The sequence below is a fragment of the Oxyura jamaicensis genome, chromosome 5 (genome assembly GCF_011077185.1).
Source record: "Oxyura jamaicensis isolate SHBP4307 breed ruddy duck chromosome 5, BPBGC_Ojam_1.0, whole genome shotgun sequence".
Lineage (NCBI taxonomy): Eukaryota > Metazoa > Chordata > Aves > Anseriformes > Anatidae > Oxyura > Oxyura jamaicensis.
Genome location: NC_048897.1, coordinates 8,834,734 through 8,857,480, shown reverse-complemented (window position 1 = coordinate 8,857,480; position 22,747 = coordinate 8,834,734). Strand labels below are relative to the sequence as shown.

The window sequence follows — 22,747 nt, the reverse complement described above, 5'->3', positions numbered from 1 at the left end:
CAAAATGACGTCCAGTATTGTGGAAGGTAGTACATTTCTAGGTGGTCTCCTTGTCAAAATGTGTTCGTGCTTTATTATAGGAAGAAAGACATTTACGTGACGACTTTCCCTTCCTCCTTGCATATTTGTTGGTAAATTTTTAGCTCTTAGAGTAGTCAATACCAGACTTTTCTGATTGGCTGATACTTAGTTAAGTGATAACAGGTCTCATCTGGCAGCCAGCTAAAATTTTGATGTAGAAACCATGGTGCTTATTGCAATACAAGGACCTATTAGTTCATGGAAAGAGATTCTTGCTGTTGGAAGTAACTCCTTCAGAGACTACAGGTGGAGCTTCAGTGTGTTCTTCTGTTACACACAACTAAAGAAGCTTGTTTGAAATTGCTTTCATGTATATGAAGCAATATGAAGTCAGAACTGTTGAGGCATAACGTGTTGAGAGACTGTCTACCTAGCTGTTCTGCAGTTACTGTGGTAATGTAAACTGTAGCTGTGTAGCTGGATTAATCACTGAAAAGTTTAAGTATTTCTTAATCCTTTTTAAGGTTGGATGGAATTCATCTATTCTGAACTCTTACAGCTACCTATCAATTTTTAGTGCCATTGGTTCCATGTGGCTGTCTTTCATTGCCCCCTGTTTGTAAAATTAAAATAAACTATAGTGTTCAGAACTAAGCTGTTTTTTCAATTTTTGCAAGCTCTTGTTCAAGGACTAGTTGTGTACAATTTTAAAGCACTATTCTGTTATTGTGTGTAGTAATAACAAGTTTTTTGACAAAAAAATGTTTTTGTCTTTTTTTAGAAAAATGTCATGAAGACTACCTGGGGTGTATTGGATCCACCTGTGGGGAACACACGTTTAAATGTGATTAGATTAATATCTAGCCTTTTACAGATAAATACGAGCAGTGTCAATCAGGAACTTATAGAGCTTAACAGCATAGGAGTTATACTGGTAAGAACTTTCTGCTGCCTTATCTTTGTGAAATGCTGTGGTGGCAATAAGATCTTATCTCTGTCAATGCAGATAACTTGTAATACATTTCCAGCATAACTTCTCAGACTGTGTTGTGACCTCTAGTGCACTGTTTGAGAACTCCAGATAACTAATTTTACTTTTAAATTCATGTCTGAAGTCAGCATTTTCCTCTCATCGATTCAATGGTTCTTATTTTCTCCACATTCATAAATATACATGATTTTCTTGGAGAGGTTAAGCTTATTTTTCATCTGTATGCTCAAGTTTTCAGCCATGTTCAACGCTTCCCTACCTTTTTATTATTTTCTGAAGCTATTCCCTCAAATCCTCTTTCTGTGTCTTAATATGTAGAACACTAAATGGTATCTTAGCATTGTTTTATAAAGGGACAGTTTATTTTGGTAGCTTGTACACTTAAAGCTGTTTGAAAGCAAAATGTTGCACAGCAAACTTCTAGCCTGCCATCTACACTTTGAGTACTTCCTAACTCAGGCTTCAGCTGTAGCAGACGTTCTTAGGTTGACCAAAATCTTCAAATGTTGGCATAATTTAACGAGTACCTAGCAAACATGCTAGAATTTATACTGTAGTTTCCAAATACAGTATGTAAACTTATGCTTTTAAGCAGATAGTTGCAAAACTAAAATAGCTTTTTTCAGCTCAAAATTTTGTCTCTCAACCTCAGTTTTGTCTTGTGTAAGACATAAGTATTCTCAGACTACATCTAGATTATTTGATGTAGCTTTCTGTAATAGAAGATTAAAATTGGTAGATGACGTAAGGCATCTCATTAAGGTGAAGAGCACATTCCCAAAGCATAGTGTAGATGTTGAAAGTCTATGGTGAATTCAAATAAGAAACTTTAGGACTAAGAAGGTCATAAATATTATTTCTCACTTGGGAACTCTCAGGGCTGCAGCAAGCAGAAAGAATTAAGAAGGGAGTATCATTGAAGCCTTGTCTTTATCTGGAAGTACATTATTGGTTACTCCCAGGATAAATCTGTTTGGGTTTTTATTCTCATTCTGCATGATAGTCCTTATGTTCTGGTAATAGCAAGCATAAGTGTATATAATGTATATAACAGCAAGCATAATCTACAATTTGTGTAGGTCACACTTTATTATGTACAATGCTACTTACTGTAAAACTTGAAGAATCTGCTTGTGTTGCCATTCAAATTACTTGCTGGGGTATTAGGTATGTTTGAAAGGACCCTCCTGTGAGTGAACCCTGTTGAATTTGTTTTTTAGGACATGTTCTTTAAGTATACGTGGAATAACTTTTTGCATACTCAAGTAGAAATCTGTATTGCATTGATTCTTGCAAGTCCTCTTGAAAGCACAGAAAATGGCACAATTACAGATCAGGATTCCACTGGGGACAATCTTTTACTGAAACACGTAAGTTATGCTTTTGGGAGGAATTCGCTGAATGTTCTTCTCGCCAAGGTATGGTAGCAGTTATTCTTTCATAAAGTCAGATTGGGCTATATTTTATGTAGAATGAAGAATAATACTCTTTTGGGTTTTCTTAGCGTGTCAGTTCAGGCTGTTAAACACAGAAGTGCCATGGAATGGATTTTTGCTGCCCTCAAAGTGAGCAAGTATGCAAGGTTGCAAGTACTTCCTCTTCTTGTTAAGAATTAAAATTGCTATTTTGGTAGTTGTACACTACTAAAATACAGCAGCTACATTCAAAAATAAGTTCAGTTGATGTAGGTTCAACCTTCAGGTTCCTGTTAGGGATCTGTCAACTGCTTCTGAACTTTGAATCGTTTAATGAAAGTATCAATCCTAAACCTGAAATCAATTGTTTTATAAGACATCAGGATTTGTTAAAATCAACCCTGCAATGCACAGTAGTGTTCCACTTACCTTTACAGCTGTTAAGTATATTTTACGTTTTTTTCACAGCTCTTCCTTAAGTGCCAATTAATAGAACGAATACTTGAAGCATGGGAGATGAATGAGAAGAAACAGTGAGTAACTAGCTTTCTCATTTCCTGCAATTGTCTAAATACAATTTGAGTTGTGATATGTACTGTCAATTCAGAACTGAGCTGACCAAGAAATACTGACCAACAAATATTCTTGCATTTGTCTTGAAAATATGTTAAGAATCTATTTTCTGAAATATCCAGGATATGAAATACTTACCACGATGCTGTTAGTGTTATTTGGAAGTACACTTTACTTGGTAATAAATGGAATAATTAAGTTCTAAACATTTACGTTAATAATTGGATTAAAGCCTTCACACATACTGAATCTTCCTCCAGAGTTCTTCAGTTTCTCTTTCAGTAATGCCTGAAGTTCAGGCTATCTTTTTGGTATCACTTTAATACTTTTCCCTACAACCATTTGAGCATACAATCAAGTCTGTAATTCTTGCAATGCAGATTTTACAACAGTCTGTAGACTTAACCCATCTTCAAGTACAGAATCATACCATAAAGTTTTAAGAGAATGGAGGAAGGAAGATAGTTTTCTCTAGTAAGCAATTGAAAACTTTTAATAAACACATCAAAGCAAATTACATACTGGGAGCAACACACTCATGTAAAAGTCAGGACCCCAGCAGTGGAATTCCTCCTGAAAACATGTGACTGTGAAAGGATGGAAGTTCCAAGCAGCCAACCCTGTCTGGAACTTCATATCAGGAAAAAATTCTCAGTCTTCACCTGAAGGGGGAAAACATCTCTCTGAAGGTTTAGGAGCTATTTTTGTATATGCCTGTTGGTCTTCTAGATTGGCTCAGTGTAATCTAGACATCTGTACCTTAAGTTCTTGAGTATTTTTGTGAACCTCTAGTTTTAGAATACTGCTCTTATGCTTAAGAACTGGTAGTTTATAGGTCTTTCTTTTTTAACTTCCTGACCCTGATAGAATGTTTTATAACAAAATATAGTAGCACAGTTGCTCAGAGTAGAGGCAGTTAAGTTCTTTTTCTATTCTGCAGGGCTGAAGGTGGAAGACGGCATGGTTATATGGGTCATCTGACAAGGATAGCAAACTGTATCGTGCACAGTACAGATAAGGGGCCTAACAGTACGCTAGTCCAACAGCTTATTAAAGGTAATGTTAATACTCTCAAGCTTCTCTTTGTGTCTTCCACGATCAAATTTTTAGGAAATAATCAAACTTTAAAAATGAAAGGCAGTTTCTGGATAGAAGAGTATTTTGACATATTCTGCTTAAAAACGAGTCGTCCTTAAACACGTTTGTCTTCTTCAGACTTTCCTGAATAGTATCAGAGCTCTTTGAAATAAATGTAAAGAGATGCTGAACTGCTTAGTTTAGACTTAACAAGATGAACTTATCCTTATGTCTTTAGGAGCATATGCATTTTCTTTACGTTATTTCTGATTGCTTTCTGTTGTGTGTTTTTTTTTTTTTAAGAGCAGAAGAGAAGAACAACATTTAAAAATTAAGTGATGCTTCACTGTTGATTGTATTACATAGTTTTTTGTTTCCTACTCTAGAGCTTCCAGAGGAGGTCAGAGAGCGATGGGAGACATTCTGTACAAGCTCTTTAGGAGAAACTAACAAAAGGAATACAGTGGACCTGGTAAGTGGTGCTGGATAAAGTTTGAAAATTGCTGTTGTTTACTTGAGGCCCAAGATTTTGTCAGCAGCACAGGCAGTCTTTCCAAGTGCCATGCTATTGAGATAGCTCAGCAATTAGATGTACTTGACACTATCGGACTCCCATTCTTTAGTTTCCTTTTCAACTAGAGTCATACTATTAATGTTCCGTATGAGAATTTTGCTGTAGTTCAGTTCATTACAGTTCATCCCAGGCAATCACCACAAAGGAAGATATTCTTAGAGCTTCAAGTTAGCTTAAAAGCTCCTGTCTCCTCTAAGACTACAGACAAAAACATAAGGAATTTATTTAATGTTAAAGTGCTACCTGCATTCCACTGTGTGTTACTTTTGTTGTGCATCTGGCTTAATCTTTCTTCTGCGTTCAACAATAGTGATTACATGTTTCTTAAAAGCTAAATTTATGTGAAAGTGTGAAGAGATTTTATGTGGTCATCTTAAATGTACAGTTTAAGAGTAATCACCACATCTTAGTTTGAACTTTTACAAGCTTATTTTTAGCTGCAGTGATCACGAGATGCTGGAATTCAGGATCCTGAGGGGTTGGGAGGAAGGTGAAAAGTTTGGTAGTACTTAAGGACTAGGTAGGAGAGTATACATCCTTTAAGCCTAAAACCAACATTGTACAAGATAAATTATCCATGGTTGCCTTAAGAATCACTATATAGTTTCTTTCTCTTCAGCAAAATCCCCCTTAGGGATATTCTCAGGAAATTAAACTAAAAATACCATACACTAAATTTAATTATTTACAAGAAGTGCTTTTGCTGCTTTAGTAGTACAACATGTTAAAAAATGACTAGTCAGAACAGTGAGGAGCTTTTCTTACCTAAAGTTGCTGAAATTTGCAAAAGTCATTTTTATCCCCCTTCCCTGGCATAATTATGCAGTTTATTCATTAGGGTGATGTAACGCTAGTTTTTTCTTTATGGTTTATGCTTAAACTACAGCATCTGTCAGAAAACAAGAAAAATAACTCATGTTTTGGACCTTATGTCCTGTTGGTTCCCAAGAGAGAGTTTGAGCTGGAGTCCCGAGCTTGTTACTGTTAAAACGGCAGTGGCAGGACTTCTAAGGTGGATTAAATAGTTAATAAGAAAAAGCTAAAACTATATAAATGTTTTTATTTGGTTCCCTACCCCAAGGGGCAATTGTAGAAGAAGTAATTATATAACGTTCTCAGACAGCATGCCTGGGGGGTATCCAGGGCAGCTCAAGTTGTATAGAATACTGTGTAATTACACTGAAATGTGCAGATTTATGAGGATTTTTTTGCAAATAGACTGAGCAGTAACCTTCAGTGGACATGGTCTGTCATTTGGTACAATGGTTCTTCTCCAGGCAGAATAAGCCCAGAGGTCATTTGGTGCATTACTGTTCTTCCCACTTACTGACAGCCCTAGAGTTAAATTTACTCTGGCATGTTTCCTTCAGAAATTCACTAATTCACTGATAAAATTCAATAATAAGTCATTTGCAACTTCAATAATAAGTCATTTGCAACTCATTTGCAACTTCCAGACTGCAAATTGTATTGCAGGGCTGTATAAAATAAAGCATGCTGAATTGTGTGACTTTTAAATCAGTGTTATACTAGCAGAGGAAAAGGCATAAAAGCACAGTATACTTCAGGAAAAGTGTTCTTCATTTGTCTATTGCATGTGTGTCCTTACTGTGGCATTGTACTATGGTATTTGTAGGAGCATAGAAAGGTGTCTGTCTTGTGTGAAGCCTTGCATTTTCTCTGTTTAACTTGTCCTTTTGTGTAGCCTGGTCTCTTGTTCAAAAACAATTAAAAAACAAAACAAACAAACAAAAAATGTAATCTATGTTCACTTGAGAATTTGTACCATTGAGTTCTAGAGGTGTTAGAATAATGCAGTATAGCACAGGCCAGACTAAATTGTCATCTGTGGATTTGCTTTATACCAGTGGTCTTCCATAGAATATGTCTGCGGTGTCAGCCCTAACTACTGTTACTTTACGTAGTTGCTGTTCCAGTTAAAATTACTTCTGGTGTGCTGTTCTGATAAAAAAAATAACCTTCCAAGAACTTGCTCAGCCATGCTACTACCTAAGGAACAAACCCTTCCCACCGGTTCTTTGTCAGATCATCAAAATCTATTTTTTAAGGGTAATATGTAAAACAGCTGTTGTTATGGCAACAATTCCAGGTTTGCTTCTTCAAGTAAATATTGATTATGACATTTTGAAAGTGCATTTTTATTTTTTATGAACTTTTGTTGCAAATACTGCAGATATGTTTTCCTTTAAATTTTCTATGTTCTTTATTTTGGGAAGGAAGATCTGTGTATAATCCATCATTTTGGTGACTACCAATTTACTTGTTCAATGTGATGGTAAAAAGAGAAGATGCAAGTATTTTAAATAACTGTTAGCTGTAGGACTGTTTTTTTATATATTTAATCGTTCTGAAGTACTTAAAAGCTTTGGCTTTTTTTGATGTCTAACACATGTAGGTTAATGCTACTGAAATATTTTAGGGACTCTTATGTGGTATAGCAGTTGAGAAAACTGCAAATAACTCAGTTTCTTGTTCAGATATGAAACTGAAGATTCAGGCAGGCAGTACAAGTGTATTTGAGTTTGTCATGTAATAAGTAAATGACTAAATTATTTTGTATAGGTTACTACCTGCCACATTCATTCTTCCAGTGATGATGAAATTGACTTTAAAGAAACTGGCTTCTCACAGGATTCATCTTTGCAGCAGGTGAGTTGAAATCTTTTAACAGCATAGTGTTCTTCTCTTAAAAATAATATATACATATCTTCAGTGGAACTCATATTTTTATCACAACCAAATACAAATCTAGAAAGTTTAAGCTAACTTAGATGTGTGTGCATGCACACAACTATTTCACCAAAATTGGAGGTGCCTCTTTTAACATGAGGCACAGCATCTCAGTGTGCTTTTCAGTTTCTTTTATTTGATCATGCTCTGTATGCAGAACTCTGCTCATTATACCTAAGACACTTCATATGTTAGCTGTCTGGCTGAGTTGGGCGTAGTTTGTGACTTTTTTTCTTACTAGATGCAGCAGTTTGACATGTGATGGCTTCTAATTGTTTTCTGGAAAATATGAATTGCTTTGAAAGCAAATGTGGGTTTATGTTTGGTCTTGATAATAAAAGCTTTAAAAATATTGACCCTTACTTTGGGGAAAGGAGGAAGACTGGCTACTCATTGTTATATGTTTTTAATTTATGGTAAAACATCAAACTATCTAGTTGTCACAATATAAATAACTTTATATACCTGTTGCTATGTGGCAATTGTACATAGCTAAATCTTCCTGAACTAAATTTCTAATCAACTCGATCACTTATTTGCAGTTCAGTATGTGATTTTGACAGCTCATTTGTGAGTGTTTCAAATATAATTATTTATCATTTGGTTTAACAAAAGAAATCTGAGAATGTGTAAGGAAGTTTCAGATCCACCAGTCTGAAAGCTTAAGGTAAAGTTACATCCACCTTGAAGTTTTAATGCTTTCATAGTGTACTAATTGATACAGTGTTTAATATGGTGATGACGTCTGGAGTATTTTTGGGATGAATGATTACAGAGAACATAATAAATTTTATTTATTATAGATTCCAGTCAGGTAGTATGCTCTGTATACAGGGTAATTAACTGAAATCTTATTTATCTTTCAGCTCATACTAACAGCTATAGTACCTAGTCTAAGACTGGCTTTGGTACTTCATGCATCTTTATAGTTTTCCTATAAGTAATTGCTTATCAAAGTTTGAATTGGGAGTGGTGGCTCAAGTTTTAAGAATCTAATGCATTTTCATCAGATCCATTGATCTTGTGCATGTAAGGTGCACCTGAATACCAACACGATAGGTTGGATGCTTTCTGTAGCAGCTCTAGTGAGAAAGTAAGATCTTCAAATAACCCTGTGCTTTTCATGCACTCCCTTAATGATCCGGGTAGTTAATCTGCAAAAGTTCAAATGATACTGTGCTGTTGTTTCTTTCAAGTTTTTCACCATTTTCTTAATCTATTTTTCAAAGCTAAGTGAAATATACTTTTTAAAGTTGTCTTGTGAAGAAAGCAAGATACTAGACAAGATAATCACTGATGGGAAATGCATTGAAATTACTTAAAGCATTCTCCAGCTGCACAAATTCATTCATAAAGGTAACTCTGGCTCTACAGCTAGACTGCTCTAAATGGGCCAGTATTTCAAGGGGTAAACAGAGGGTACCCATTGGGAAATAGGTAAAGGAGGAAAACACTAAGGAACCAATTTACTTTTTATTTTTTGTAAAAATTTTTGTCTGGTCAGAATTACTGATGCTGTGACTTCTTCTGACATTCAAATCTAGTTTGATACTGTTTTCTTCTTTGACTCTAAATTTCTAAAGAACACTCGAAAACGGACATCTTTGAAAAAGTGTTCTGTCACCCAGTCCTGGGAGGGAAGGCTTCTCGTGCCATTGGTATTTCATGTACTGTCTTTCTGTGGCAATAGAAACTTTTCCCTCAAGAAAACATTGTTCTGCTCTGCACCAGTTTAGTACCACTTTCTCTTTTAAAATATATTAGACTACAGGACAGAACTGTCTTGTCTCAGACTAGTATTTTGTAATTACATTTTATATACTGTTGTAGACAATTTCTGTGTAGTGATTTCACACAAGTTTCATAATTCTGATGCCATGAACCTTGTGTCTTAATTTTCTGTTTATCCTGGTGACCGGTATTATCGGCTGCACCTTGTGTAAGGCAGAACAAGTCAATTTAGCTTTTCTTCACACATGGGAAATTCACTGCCTTTTGCTCATGTGCACTTTTAACATCCAGAATAGTGAAGATACGTTACAGGAAGAAGCGCTCAGTAACCAATATAAAAAAGAGTAATGGTTTCAATGGGACAGTCAGTAATTGGTGGTTGTCCTATATTAAGGCTGATACACTGATTGTGTTGGTATGAAATCCTGAAGTTCTGAAAAGTCATCTCAGATATTAAAATTTAAGATGAAAATATAAAGGAGTTCCTGCTTTGGACTAGCTTAGCACAGTAACCCTATTAGTACCTGCATGAGGGTTTCTCAGACTCACTCACAGCCCTGCTAGAGTCTTGCTTTTTGTCTCATCCTTCTATGTTCTCTCTTCTTTTTCCTCCAGTTTTCATAATGCCTTGATTAAAACCTTTTTTTTTTTTTTTTTTTTAATATTCTCTTGTTTTCTTTCCATATTCATCTTGTTTTGCTTTACCACCTTCTTCATAGGTGTTGCCTATATGTTGTGTCCCTTTTGCTACCTGGGCAAGGAAATAAGGGAGCTGATGTGACAGCCATATTTCCTAGAGTATCTTAGCCTTGGCTGAATTGCACGCAGAAATAACGCTATTGGAAGTTCCTAGAGAATGGGTTCTAATTTAGTTAATAGTCCTGAGAAATAAAGGACAAAAACTATGATTGTGGATAGAAGGAAATGCCCATTTATACCTGTCTGCTAGCAGTTGACACTGGCATCCTTTTTAAAACAAAACAAAAACAAAAATCAGAACCCGCAGTTGTGACACTGCACTGGAATGTTCAATGACTTATTTTCTGTACTCTCCAATTTCTTCTGGATGTTGAAGAGGCTGCTAGTGTCTATGCTTGAGTGATACTCCTCCTGATAAGCACAGGTCATGTTTATCATGTAGTGAAGTATCTGTATTAAATGTACTTCTCTGTACTTCTTTTTTTTTTTTTTTTTGCTGCTTATAACTTAATGTTAATATTAACAAAGTCACTTTTTCCTTGTACTTGCTGCACGGTGCTTTCCCCCCATATCTTAGGGGTTCATTTGGAAAGGTGCTAGTTAGCACGTGGTTAAACTAGAGATTTAACTTTCTTATCAAGAGCTGCTATTAGAATGGCTTTCAGTTCAGTAAATGTAAGATGCGTAGTCAGTGTTACCATTTAAAACTTAAAGATTGAGACATCCTTTTCCTGTCCCTTATGTTTAGATTAGAGAGACTTTTATTTCTTTGGAGCAAAATGGGCAAATAGGATTTAGAGTATTATTAGAATCATTATATCACTGTCGTTGGTCCTGGGGTTGCCAGGCCTTTTCTGATTATCAGATGCAACAAATGACGTCCAATTTTATTGACCAGTTTGGCTTCAACGATGAGAAGTTTGCTGATCAAGATGACATCGGCAAGTGAGTATATCGTTATATTGGCTTTGATTATGGTCTCTGGAGCCTTCCTTTTTTCAGTGTATTTGGCTATGGTTCTGGTGATGACAAATGCCAGCCTTTATTGATGTGATGCAGTTGCCCGTCAGTCCTGTCTTCTCGTACCAACTGTGTGTTGATAGAGCGTTCTTAGAAAACCTCCCTGAATGGTTTACATCGGAAAGTAACATCTGATTTTCTACTTCTAATGTCCAGACTGTACCAGCACGGAAACAGTGCTTGGGAATAAATTATAGCTCTGCTTTTAAAAGCCATGTCTATCCAAAGACATGGCATTGTTTGGGGCACTTGGAGGAACAAAGTAAGTTGTTCGCATCTCCAAATTGGTGTAGCAGAGCAGATGAGTAGCTCTTCTTTTAAGTTTGACTGTGTTATTTTCTGTAGGGAACAGTAAAGAAGCACGTCATAAACATACTTTTATTTTTAAGGGTGAAGCAGGTAAGACATGAGAACATGTCTTGGTCAGGTTTTAAAGATAACAAAAGCACACAAAAAAAAAAAAAAAGACACTGCTCTGTTTCTTCAGTTCAAAGTAAATTGATGCCATAATGGGAAAGGGTAAGAATAGGAATTCTGAATGAAAGGAGACTTGATCCTGGTTTAACTAGAATTCATGGCTTGGGATGTAAGAACATTAAGGAGAAAAAAAAAATAAAAAAGAATAAAAACATTACTTAAAGATGATTTCTAGAAGGGTTAAAAAAAGAAGTAAGATCTTCTGTAAGACATGCTCACTATCTGATGGTTAACCAAAACTTACACATGCCTTCCAAGATACATAGCTGCTTTATTACACCACATAATCTGGGAGTGTAGATGAAGTTATGATAGGTGAGAAAGCAGCTCAGGAGATTGTTTAACTTGGCTAGAAGCAAATGAAATTTGGCAAGAATGAGAGTTGGATTTCCTTTGTAGTGTATGATCTTAGTGGAAAGAAGATGACTTAAGTAAGCAGATCTCTTGAGATATGCAGTAGGTACAGTGAGTTGAATTCAACTGCAGATGAACTGCATTTTTCTTTAAGTTTATGCCTCTTGTGTAAGAAACAATTGCAGTTTAAATTACGTGTTTCCTGGTAGCCCCTGTGGTGGGCGGGGGTAAGTCCCATGGTAATGCAGTCACAGTTAAAATCTGTTCATTTAGATCACTTTTATCTCATTCCCTGTTTGGTGAGGATTAGAGGAAGACAGTAATACATGTGCTGCTAAGTTCAGTGCTATATGTGACTGGAGAAAGAATATATTAACTCTTCTGAAACTTTGATAGTGTATCTCTACTCTTTCTCTGTTTGTTCTTGCTTCCCCCAGGGATTTGGTTTGCCTAATGCTATTTTTGGTCTAAGACATCTCTCTAGTTTGTTTGGTGAAACTGCTGAATGACCTAATACATGAAGAAGTGCAAAGCCTTACTACTCTGGCGTTAAGTTTTGAAAAAAAAAATCTTAACTTTCATTTAGTGATTGGTTTAAAAAACTGAAGATTATCTTTTTCTATAGGAGACAGGTTGATATTGCAATTTTTTTACTTTGCTTCTTCCTTTTAAGAAGGTCCATCTGTATGTAGAGCAGCAAAATTGATTATCAGATGTAAGAACTACTAACACATCTTTGCAGGATCTATAAATACATCATGGTAGACCATAGATTAGGTAGTCTTGAGGCCTGCTTTTTTCTAGTGCATAGCAGTTCAGTATTTGAGATCTGTGTATATCACTTCAGTTATTCTGGCTTAGGCTAGTTGCATCCACACAGCTCATTAGGGAGTAGGCATCTCTTTTTCTTTAAAATATTTCACAACTAGAAAAATCATGTGAACGCCAGGCTTCCTTAATGTGGAATTTGACTGTTTTGTTTCATGTTGGAAATTAGTGTGTCTTTAATCTCAGGTTTCTCATTTTCCTAATAATATAAAGACTTCTGAAAACAATGCCTTCATGTTGTTACGTCTTTTCGTGGTTTACTTCATACATCTGTTTTTTTTTTTTGCAGTGTTTCTTTTGATCGGGTCTCAGACATCAACTTTACCCTCAATACAAATGAAAGTGTAAGTGTACGTTCCTGTACTCACAGAACAATTACTGTCTCAAACTTCTGTGTGACTTCGAAGTTTTGATGGTGGTTATATTTATTCCTTTATGATGTATAATCGTTGGAAAGTAACTATCCTACCTTATTCCTGCATTATGTGGATTTTCTAGATGAAGAACTTTTTTTCTGCTGTTTGTGGCTGATACTAAGCAGAAGTGCTTCCAATTTGTATGCCCAGGTTCAAGAACAAGCTTGGGTCTAATTTGTGCAGACTACACACTTATTTTATGGATAGGAGCTATTTCAGACTTGCAGTGAGCTCGTGGTTAGACAGTGTTGTTATAGATATTTGTCAGTTGAGCTGAAATGGACCTCACTATGGAAAATAAAACTGGAGTATTTGGTGGTCCAGCTATCTGGAAAGGTTGTCAATGTCATTCCTATGTGCCATTCTTAAAAGTGATGGATCCTGCCAGCAATTCTTAGATGATAGTGTACTCTCAGCATGCTAATTTTTGAGTAAAACAAGCTCCACTGTATACTTTCTTGACAAGCTTTATGTTGTTGAGATGTTCTGGTTTTAGTGTTTTTTCAAAATCACATATTTCCAAAATGTTGACTAACGAAGTAGAATGGTTAATCATAAATACAGATTTTATATCTTTTCCCTATATTTAGGGCAATATAGCATTGTTTGAGGCATGCTGTAAGGAGAGGATACAGCAGTTTGATGATGGTGGCTCTGATGAAGAAGACATCTGGGAAGAAAAACATATTGCATTTACACCAGAGTCCCAGAGACGTTCCAGGTAGGAAATGTGTTTTTCATCCAAGTAGCACAATAGTGAGCCCTCATTACTGAGCATGTCTTCTGGTTCAGGTTGATTATTTACACAGGCTGTCTGGCATAACTAGCCATTTCCATCTGGGGGGAAAAATTAGTAGAGAGATAGCAGTAGTGTCTCTTTCAGCCTTAACTTGCTGAAGATGGTAATAGGTGTCCTGCTTACTCAGCTCTTACTGCACCTCACCTTTTGTAGCTTGTTTCCTTTTGCTCGTTCTTCCCCTCTTCTCTGTCAGCCTGTTAGCCATTCTTGCTGTGGGCAAAGCAGTCCAGCTCCACAACTGTGTAGACCTTGCCATCCTCTCTACAGTAGTATTGGGGTCAGAGTATCCAGCTCCATTGCCATGGTTGCCCTTAGTTGTTCTGCAGCTGTGGAACTGTAAGCAGCTACATTGAGGGGAAGGAGCTGGTCCCCAAAACTCTCGGGGATGCGCCATCTCCCTTAATGTCTTCTGGATTTTGTCCCAGGATAGTCTGGGCTTCTCTGACCTTCCATAGTAACCTTTAGAATGTGTGTGGCTAATACCTTCTGTATATGATCAGTTATGTTGTATGTTGGTTACCTTCTGTTAGTGCTTTCCTGTTAATGTTGGTTGTGCTCACCAGGAAAGCAGATGTACCCATAGGGTTCAAAACCATTATATGAGGGGACAGACTGGAAAATACTTGGATTGGTTGTTAGATTTCCAAATAAACCAAGTTACGTCATATTGGTCTTTAAAAGAGTTTTACATTTCAGTGATTCCACTTAGTGTGCAGAGATGAATGGTCTGATTCCTCATCTTACTTTTCTGCTTCCTTTTGAATGGCAGAAGTTTTTCTTGCAAATAGAGGAAAAAAGCCCTCTTTACATGATCAAGTGGAAAAAACTTAAACCTTGTTTTTTGTGGGAGAAATGAGGGGCATGCCAACAGTTAATAAACTATACCTCAGTTAATCTACCAGCAGTGATAGGTGTGGTAATTCTCTCTAGCTTCAAACTCTTCGGTATTTCGTTGTGCCAAGCATCTAATCCTAAACACGGAATGTGAACTCTCTCTTTGTATTTTAAGTTCGGGCAGTACAGACAGTGAAGAGAGTACTGACTCTGAAGAAGAGGATGGAACAAAGCAAGATTTGTTTGAATCACATACCAATACAGAGGACAAAATGGAAGTAGACTTAAACGAACGTATGTAGCTTTTCTCCCACCTATTTGAGTTACAGGAAAGTGTTGCATCTAGAAGTGTTACTTTGTAGGAGTTTTCCTCTTTTATTTTTTATTCTAATTATCTTAGTCATCTTTCTCACTGTAAAGACTGCTTTAATAGAGCATGCAAGTATTTGAAAAATTTGAATTCCTTACATGTCCTGAGTCAAATTACTGTAGTCTCTCTAAAATACATGTTTATATTCTTCAAGAGGAAAAAAGGAGGAGGAATCAAAAAGGGAAGAATGAAACTTAATTTACACATCTCGAATGCCTGCAAAACTGATAGGTTGTTAATCTCCAAACATAAAATGTGATCCTTTTTATTAGAAGTCTTTCAGACCAGCGTTTCATCTAACAATGGTCTAAAAGGCTTCCTATAGAAGTCAAGTTAACTTAGTTTGGTCTAGTTTCATATGTGAATAATCTTGTTTAAGATGTGTGTCAGTAAACTCTTATGTGGAAAATTAACTGTTGGAATTGGCTTAAGAGTTTTCACATTCAAGGCACAGTAGACTAAATTGGCTTTACTTAAAAAGGCAACATCTGTAGGTAAAAGCCCTGTGTTTATCTAGACTGTAAGGAATTAAAAATTAAAATAAAAGGAAAAGTTAAGGGTTTTCTTTTCTTTTGTCAGATTGGTGTCGTTGGCATCTGTGTGTCAAACAAGTTTTGATCCATGTGGGTCTCCTCCCATATCTGCCTGGGTTGGAATTTCTAATTGCTAGTCAGAGCTTCCTTTTCAGCCTGTTTTTTTGTATGTAAGTGTTAATGAAGAAAATGTTTCCCTTGGGTAGGTGAAGTATTTTGAATTGACCTATCCTAAATTAGATGCTTCTAAGTCCCAGTTGCTCCAAAACTTATTATCCCAATTAATATTTTAAAGTTGTAAAAGGTTTTAAGCTTTTCTGAAACTTAGCAGTGCTGCTAGTGCATGAGAAATTAGAGATTGCCCGTTAAGTTGTCTTGCCCATTTTCTACGTTGAGGAAAATGTGCATAGGAAACTGAAAAAGGGATGAAAACTCTTAAGAAACTGAAGTATAGAAATTAGTGTTGAAAATAACGAATGTTCACATTAGGTTAAGGAATGAAGTGGAACAACACTTGTGATTAAATATAATTTGTGTTCTTCAGATAAGTGCCATTGATTTTTAGCTGAATACTGTGAGTTACTGTTTTTAAAATTCTGCCTTAATAGCAGAATTTCCCTATTAGGGAATTCATTCACTTTTTACCTATATAGAGAATTCTTTTGCATGTGCTTTGAAGTCTAGTTAAGAGTTATGCTGCTCTTTTTGGAATGTGCCTATAGAGAATCAATGTGTTAGACATATGTACATTCGTGTTCTTTAAATCTATTCCTAATGAACTTGCTGATGGGTTTTCTAGCACCAAATTGGTCAGCTAACTTCGATGTACCCATGGAGACTGCACATGGCACCAATCTGGATTCCGTTGGGTCTGACGTGTGGAGTACGGAAGAACCTATGCCAGCAAAAGAAACTGGCTGGGCTTCTTTTTCAGAGTTCACGTCCTCTTTGAGGTAAGAATATTAGTGATACAAGGCAAGTGGGCAAGTTCTTCATTACTAAATGTACCAGCAGCTGCTGTACATTAGGATTCATTAGGATTTATGTCTGTACCCAAGGCTATGTCGGTCGGTTTTTGGTGGAATACAAGGTGCATAATGTTCAAAGGATCCTGTGTGTTTAGGGTAGTATGGTGTAACTTGACCATACAAAGATAGGCGTTTATAGGATGAGTGGATCCCTAAGGTTTCCCTTGAATATTGGTCACTGACTGGAATTGCGCTATGACTTTTTTAGTGTAGGCTGAACCCATGGAAGGGATATAACTTGAATGTGAAGGCCGTAAAATGTCAATGATGGTTCTGCTTTGTCAGTGGTATAATACGGATTATTGGCTTTCTTGAAAACCTGCATGATTATGCAGCTGACATTAGAATAGGTAGTTCTACACTATTTTGACATTTCCTGACATACACTTTCTCTTTTGGCTTAAACAGTGCATTAAGAATAACTGAGGTCCTCTGTGTAGGAATCTAATCATCCCTATAGATGTAAATTTTGAGTTGCCAAAATACTAGCAGTCAAGAACTGATTTCTTCTCCAATCAGAAAACCCTTTCTGTCTGTCTTGCTCCCCGTTTCTGTCTGGGCCTTAAACAGCTCTGACATAAAACTATGATTTTTTTCCATCATAAAGCAGTGAATTGCTTCATGTTTGAGGCAGGTAAGTTGACAACAGGATTATGGTGTCTAGAAAATGAAGTCCTGAAGCTGCCACAAGTAGTGGATAGAAAGACACTGTTCTGTAAGTGGTGGGAAGTATTTCAAGTGGTCAGAACTTGTCTTTTGAGTTAAAAGAATGGAAAAAGTATAATGTATGTGCCATTAAGCAAACAAATTAGAGTAAAATACTTCTGTCATTGACATTTAAGCACTGTGTTGGCAGTGTCAGCAGAGGACTCTTTTAGATCTTCCAGGTTGCAAGGAGTGCATTTAAAAAGTAGTTTAAAATGTTGGAAATACTGCAAGGATCCGGCAGTCTTATTTATCTGTGGTATCTCCATTTCAACTAAAAATAAAAGTACTGCCAAACATAACCTCAGTCAGTTCAATTCGGGTGGATTTTGCATTAATTAACTTGTTTAGTGTGCTTAGCCATGCTTAGTTTCATTATGCTGTTCAATTATATTTATAAAGCTTTTAAATTTGTATTTGAAGCTCAAAAGATTCCTTAAGAAGTAATTCTCCTGTGGAAATGGAAACAAATGCAGAGCCAATGGATCCCTTGAGTGCAAATGCAACTGGTCTTGCAACACAGCTAGAGAGTAAGTACTGTGCATTCAGAAACACAAGTAGATTGATATTGATACTTTTAGCTAAGAAAGATCGCCCTGAACTTAGGTATCTAGAGACCTCTCATCTGGCTCTGCTGCTGCTCTGCCAGGTGATGAAAGTGACTTGACAAAAGTTCTGAACTTCGTTTTTCCTATTTAAAATAGGAACCAGTGTTTTTTTGTCTCAAAAAAAAAAAAAAAGGTGCGTATCATGAACAAAGAAGCTAAATATTTTCTGTTAGAGATGTTTTATGTGGCAACACTTAACTGGGCTGATGCCCGAGAAAAGTAGCAGCTTCTAGTCTCTTTCTGTGTGTCAGTAGACCAGTAGCCTTGGTGTTCAGATTTCCCCTTCTTGCTCATTGCTTTCCAAACTGTCTTTTCTGTATATATGGACACACTTCTATTTATGTGAATTAATTAAAGGTTAAACCCATGTTAATTAGTTTTCTATGTATCTTATTAGCAGACAGTACTAGAAGTGCAGATGGGAAGCCCAGGAAGATTGGGCTTCCCAAAGGCTTGTCTGTACTTCACCATTTGTTGGCAAATGTGTACAGTATGGACTGGTGCGATGAATCTGACTGTACAAAAAAAGTATTAAAAACCTACTAAAGGCTTGTTCAAGCAAACCTGTTGTAGTTACTATTATCAATGTAAATCACTAACTGGCTTGCAAAACGGAAGCTGTAATTAAGGAATATGACTTCTTCCTTAAGCAATCTGTAGAAAAGAAAGTACTTATGCTCTACATATGTGCATAGTGGGGATTGTAGACAGATGATTCCTAAGGATTCAACAAATACTCAAAACTGGGGAAAAACATTCTGGTTGTTTTGGCCTCTGTGTGTGCTCATGAAATGAAATGTAACCAGTCATATACTAAAGTACTTGGTTTTATTCTAGCCCCAGGAAGTGTTGCTATGGAGGCCAGCTCAGATGGAGAGGATGATGTAGAAAACGCAGACAAGGTAACTGAAACAGTAATGAACGGCAGCATGAAGGAGACACTGAGCCTTACTGTAGATGCTAAAACTGAAACGGCTGTTTTCAAAAGGTGAGGCTATACTTCTTTTTGTCTTTCCACCCCTGTTTTACAAGTGCTGTTGATAGAACACTCATCAAAAAGAGTTAGTTACAAGTGATAATTCCTAGGGCCTTAACTTGAAACCTTTTTACAAATGTAATCTTTTTGAAACTTTACTTCCAGTTAGTTATTAGAACATAGGATTTTCCTTACCAAGCTTTAATTTTCAGTGGAAGATTGGCTCTATTTTTGATCCTGATGCACATTACTGTACAATTTTCATGTACAATTTAACATATCTAAAGCTACAGCCTTTGCACAGAACTTCTGGACTGGAATTAGTGCCTTATGCAGGAGGTTGGAGGGGAGAGATTGAAAGCCAGCCAGGCACTGCACTTGAGAGTAACTCATTGGGAATTGAAACTTCTGATTTTTTTTTTTTTTTTTTAGCATGGAGGAAGGAGCACTTCTGACTGCGTAACACTTATGAAATCAAATGGCAGTTAGAGAAATTGAGCCAAAGCAGTTTAGAGGAGGAATGTGACTCTGGAGTTATATAGCATGAAACCTTAGTGACTTTCTGACTTAGTAAATGATGTATCTACTCTCCAGTTTATTCTGTATTTTTTTGGAGAATGCTTTTTATGGTCTACACTTCTGTTCCAGTTTAGTTGATCTGTTATCCGTGGTGCTTTTATACATAAACTGCTTTAATTCTGTGACTTCTGATATTTGTGCAAAAAAACCAAAGTTAATATGAGGTGGCAGCATATCGTGGCAGTCACTGCCTGTCATCACAGAATTACCTGCTTGTGCTATGGAATAAGGACTTGTATCTTTGTAGTTAAAAGGACACAGAGGTGGTAAGGGAGGGCAAATGAATCTGTGATCTTGATTTGGGACAGGAAGGGGGAGTTAAGTGTAAAAGGAGGTTGAAGGAGTGAGGTCTTAAATGTGGAGACTGTTTAGCTCTGATACAGAGGTGTCACCTCATATTGATCCAGATATCATACGGCTTTCCTTAAACTAACTTTTAAATATGCCGAAACAGCAAATAACTAGTATTTCGGGAAGGGGGGGATCTAAAACGCTACATAAATCTAGATTAAGAAAAGATTTCAATAGTGAGTGGAGGCCATACTCTGGCCTGCTTACCTGGCAAGGTGGATACAGAATTCAGGTCTGAGAGTACAAATATAGAAAATATATAGTTTTGATGTTAGTGTTGAGGAGAAGGGAAGCATTTTAAGGACAGTAGTTGACTTGTGGAAAGCTTCAAAGGGCAAACGTTTCTTGAATTTTCTCATTCTCCCTTTTGAACTAGTAGGAGACAATGAGAGCAGAGACAACCCCTTAAAAAAAAATAAGAGGAGACCAGTTCTGGTGGTGGTGACAAGTATTTTGAACAAACACAGACTTTAAAGGTAAAAGAGATAAAGTAGATGGGAAACCTGTTTCTTGGTGAGCAGTATTTTTACAGGCTATGCAGGTATAAGGAGACATGTGGGGAAGGAACAAGGATTCATTAAAAGAGAGAAGATCCGCTGAAAGGAAAACTAAGAATAGGAATCAGCAGAGGATGGCGTCTTTAAAAATGTTCATGACTTCTTAAATAGATTCACTGCTACAGATGAAGATTGATGTTTGTGTCTACAGTAGAGCTACCTTATATTAATCTCTTGCAGTTGTATGGTCACTTTTTATGTTAATGTGCTAATAACAGTGTGGATGAGACAGGAAAAGGTGGGATAGTGATGCATAAAAACTCTGGTTTAGTGGCAAAACACGAGTATTTGTTTCCTAGTGATAGAGTACTGTTTTTTCACTGAATTATGTTCATTTTCATGTCTGAGAAGAAGCTGATGAAATAGAGCAAGTTGTGGTCTTATGTGGTATAACACATACATCGTACTTCACTGTATAGTCATTAGATAGTTCATTAATACAGACAGTGATGAGTTAGTGATTCTGCTGACTTGTTTCATGGGCAAACTTTATCAATGCCAGTTTCTAAGGGAATCTTGAATTTTTTTATACTTTCTTCCTTCTATTTTTGCATACTTCTGGCTTCAGAGTGTTGAAATCCTATCGGTATGTATAGTAAAGGATGGTAACTGATTGCTACCACTTCAGGCTTCATGCACATTCCTTATTTCCTTTCTGATCATATTTGTAATCATTGTATTTCCTGCCTTCTTATTCAGTCAATTTTCAATGGTTTTAAATACCAGTGCATTATTAGGTGTTTGTAAAGTCCAGAATCATATGTTTGATCGTCATGTTTCAGTCATAATTTAAAATCCATTTGCATGTGAAATACAAAACCCTTCTCCCAATTTTCTACTGTTGCCTGAAATTTTCTGTAAGTAAATTTAAAAATTAAATATCTTGTTTCCTTTTACTTAGTGAGGAAGGAAAATTGTCTACCTCGCAGGATGCTTCATGTAAATATGTGGTAGAGGAGAATGCAGAGGTTGTGGAAGAAGCTACTTCAGCTTTGCAGCCCACTAACAGCAGTCCAGAACAGAGGTAACTGCACTCAGAGATACTTCCAATCACATAAGTAGCAGCTTATATATTTTTATAATAATACTGATCTAAAGAGACCACTGAACTCCTGAGTTTAGTTCAATCTAAACATGTGCTTGCATCTGTTTGTAAGATTCTTACAAGCTATATTGTCTGTCCTTACTCTGACTCTTGAGTTGAAACCTATTTGCCTTTCAGGGTATTGTAAATATTCCCTTTCTGTTTTGTGATATGTATCAATTCATTATATTATTTTGATGATATGAAAACTGGGGAAAAAAAAGTGGGGGGGGGTTGACTTTGTCCTGAAAATGTACAAAAGTACGTTTCAAAATTAGAAAATTGTACCATTTTTGATTCTGTATTTTATACTGCAGGACAGCTGGGGGGAGTCTACCAGTGCAGCTATGTGGAAAGGAAATGCTGCCTTAAGTCATGCTTGCTTGGTTGTGAGCTAGTTAAATAATTGCCTCTAATTTTGAATCAATTTCTGTTTGCACCCATGTCTTTATCAGGTATTAATCTGAATACTTGTAGATTTGGAGATAACTTTTCAAAGTACTTAAATAACTTTTTTCAAATAAAGTTCTCTGGAAATATGGAGCAGCCTGGATTGCTCAGCATATTTATTGGAGGAAAAAAGACAACATTTTTCTTGTTTTTAGTGCATGCAGTCACACAAATTAGTCATTCAAGAGACAATTCTGAGGTGACAACTGTCAAACAGAGAAAGTTCTTGCATAAACTTTTGCATTAGATCATCAGATAGAATGCCTTTCTCCAAAAAAAGGCACTTGAAGATGTTTCTCCTGTTCCTTTTCCTGTTGAAGTATTTGTTCTGGTGTGTTTTTTTGCCTTACAAGTAACAGTGGTATGAAACATACAGAATCAACTCTATACTAGTATGGCTTTACCAAAATCAAATTTACATAGCGTGAGATTAATTACCAAATACTAGAAATATTTAATGCAAATGTTTCACATTTGAGCTTGATTCTAGGCTTAAGTTGCTGCAGGATTCCACTTGGTCTTAAAAGCTAAATCAGTGAGTAGCATAAAGCAGGTGAGAAGAATTCCATCCCTGAAGGCAGTATTCAGTGAAAACTGTGCTCTGGAACTTAATGTCAGAGCAGTATCTGATAAGAGGTACCTTCCAACTCCTGCTGTTTGGAGGTGAGGATGGTTTTGCACTGTTTTAGCCTCGTTCCTCCCAAAAGTCTCACCAGCACAGATAGCTAGATTTGACCTGTTGAAGGCAGAAGTGTTGTCATTCAGCCAGTCCACACAATCTACACAGCTCAGCACAAGGTGGGGAGAGCCTCATTTCCTATTTCTTAGTTTCACATAGACTCATATAGTACTTTGCAAATAATCTCTAGGCAAGAGTTCACTGGCTTCCTATGAGAGCTAATGGCTTGTTGCACTTCAGGGTGTCAGAATGCCACAAGCTAGAATA

At 36.5% G+C, this 22,747-nt stretch overlaps 1 protein-coding gene and 2 long non-coding RNA genes across 11 annotated transcripts in view; 1 reads left to right on the top strand and 2 right to left on the bottom strand.

The window, feature by feature from the left end:
• Positions 1–22,747, top strand: part of PPP6R3 (protein phosphatase 6 regulatory subunit 3) — a 58,582-nt gene that overhangs the window by 31,225 nt on the left and 4,610 nt on the right. For 5 of the 9 annotated variants that reach the window (XM_035327157.1, XM_035327155.1, XM_035327153.1 and 2 more), the window contains 15 exons: positions 803–955; positions 2,233–2,382; positions 2,896–2,960; positions 3,941–4,056; positions 4,464–4,549; positions 7,235–7,321; positions 10,680–10,777; positions 12,801–12,855; positions 13,518–13,648; positions 14,736–14,854; positions 16,263–16,416; positions 17,620–17,726; positions 18,642–18,792; positions 20,836–20,853; positions 21,169–21,291. In XM_035327157.1, the coding sequence (XP_035183048.1) occupies positions 803–955; positions 2,233–2,382; positions 2,896–2,960; positions 3,941–4,056; positions 4,464–4,549; positions 7,235–7,321; positions 10,680–10,777; positions 12,801–12,855; positions 13,518–13,648; positions 14,736–14,854; positions 16,263–16,416; positions 17,620–17,726; positions 18,642–18,792; positions 20,836–20,853; positions 21,169–21,291 (1,613 nt within the window). Of the gene's footprint in view, positions 1–802; positions 956–2,232; positions 2,383–2,895; positions 2,961–3,940; positions 4,057–4,463; positions 4,550–7,234; positions 7,322–10,679; positions 10,778–12,800; positions 12,856–13,517; positions 13,649–14,735; positions 14,855–15,509; positions 15,634–16,262; positions 16,417–17,619; positions 17,727–18,641; positions 18,793–20,835; positions 20,854–21,168; positions 21,292–22,747 lie in introns of those variants that run through there. The other 4 variants (XM_035327158.1, XM_035327159.1, XM_035327154.1 and 1 more) reach the window with 4 other exon arrangements.
• Positions 3,844–19,217, bottom strand: LOC118167613. Its single transcript, XR_004751210.1, has 3 exons — positions 19,083–19,217; positions 15,134–15,137; positions 3,844–3,854 (listed from the first exon to the last, which is right to left on the bottom strand). It is a non-coding gene; the product is annotated as an uncharacterized LOC118167613 (long non-coding RNA).
• Positions 8,898–9,135, bottom strand: LOC118167612. The gene is made up of 3 exons (XR_004751209.1): positions 9,003–9,135; positions 8,955–8,960; positions 8,898–8,911 (listed from the first exon to the last, which is right to left on the bottom strand). It is a non-coding gene; the product is annotated as an uncharacterized LOC118167612 (long non-coding RNA).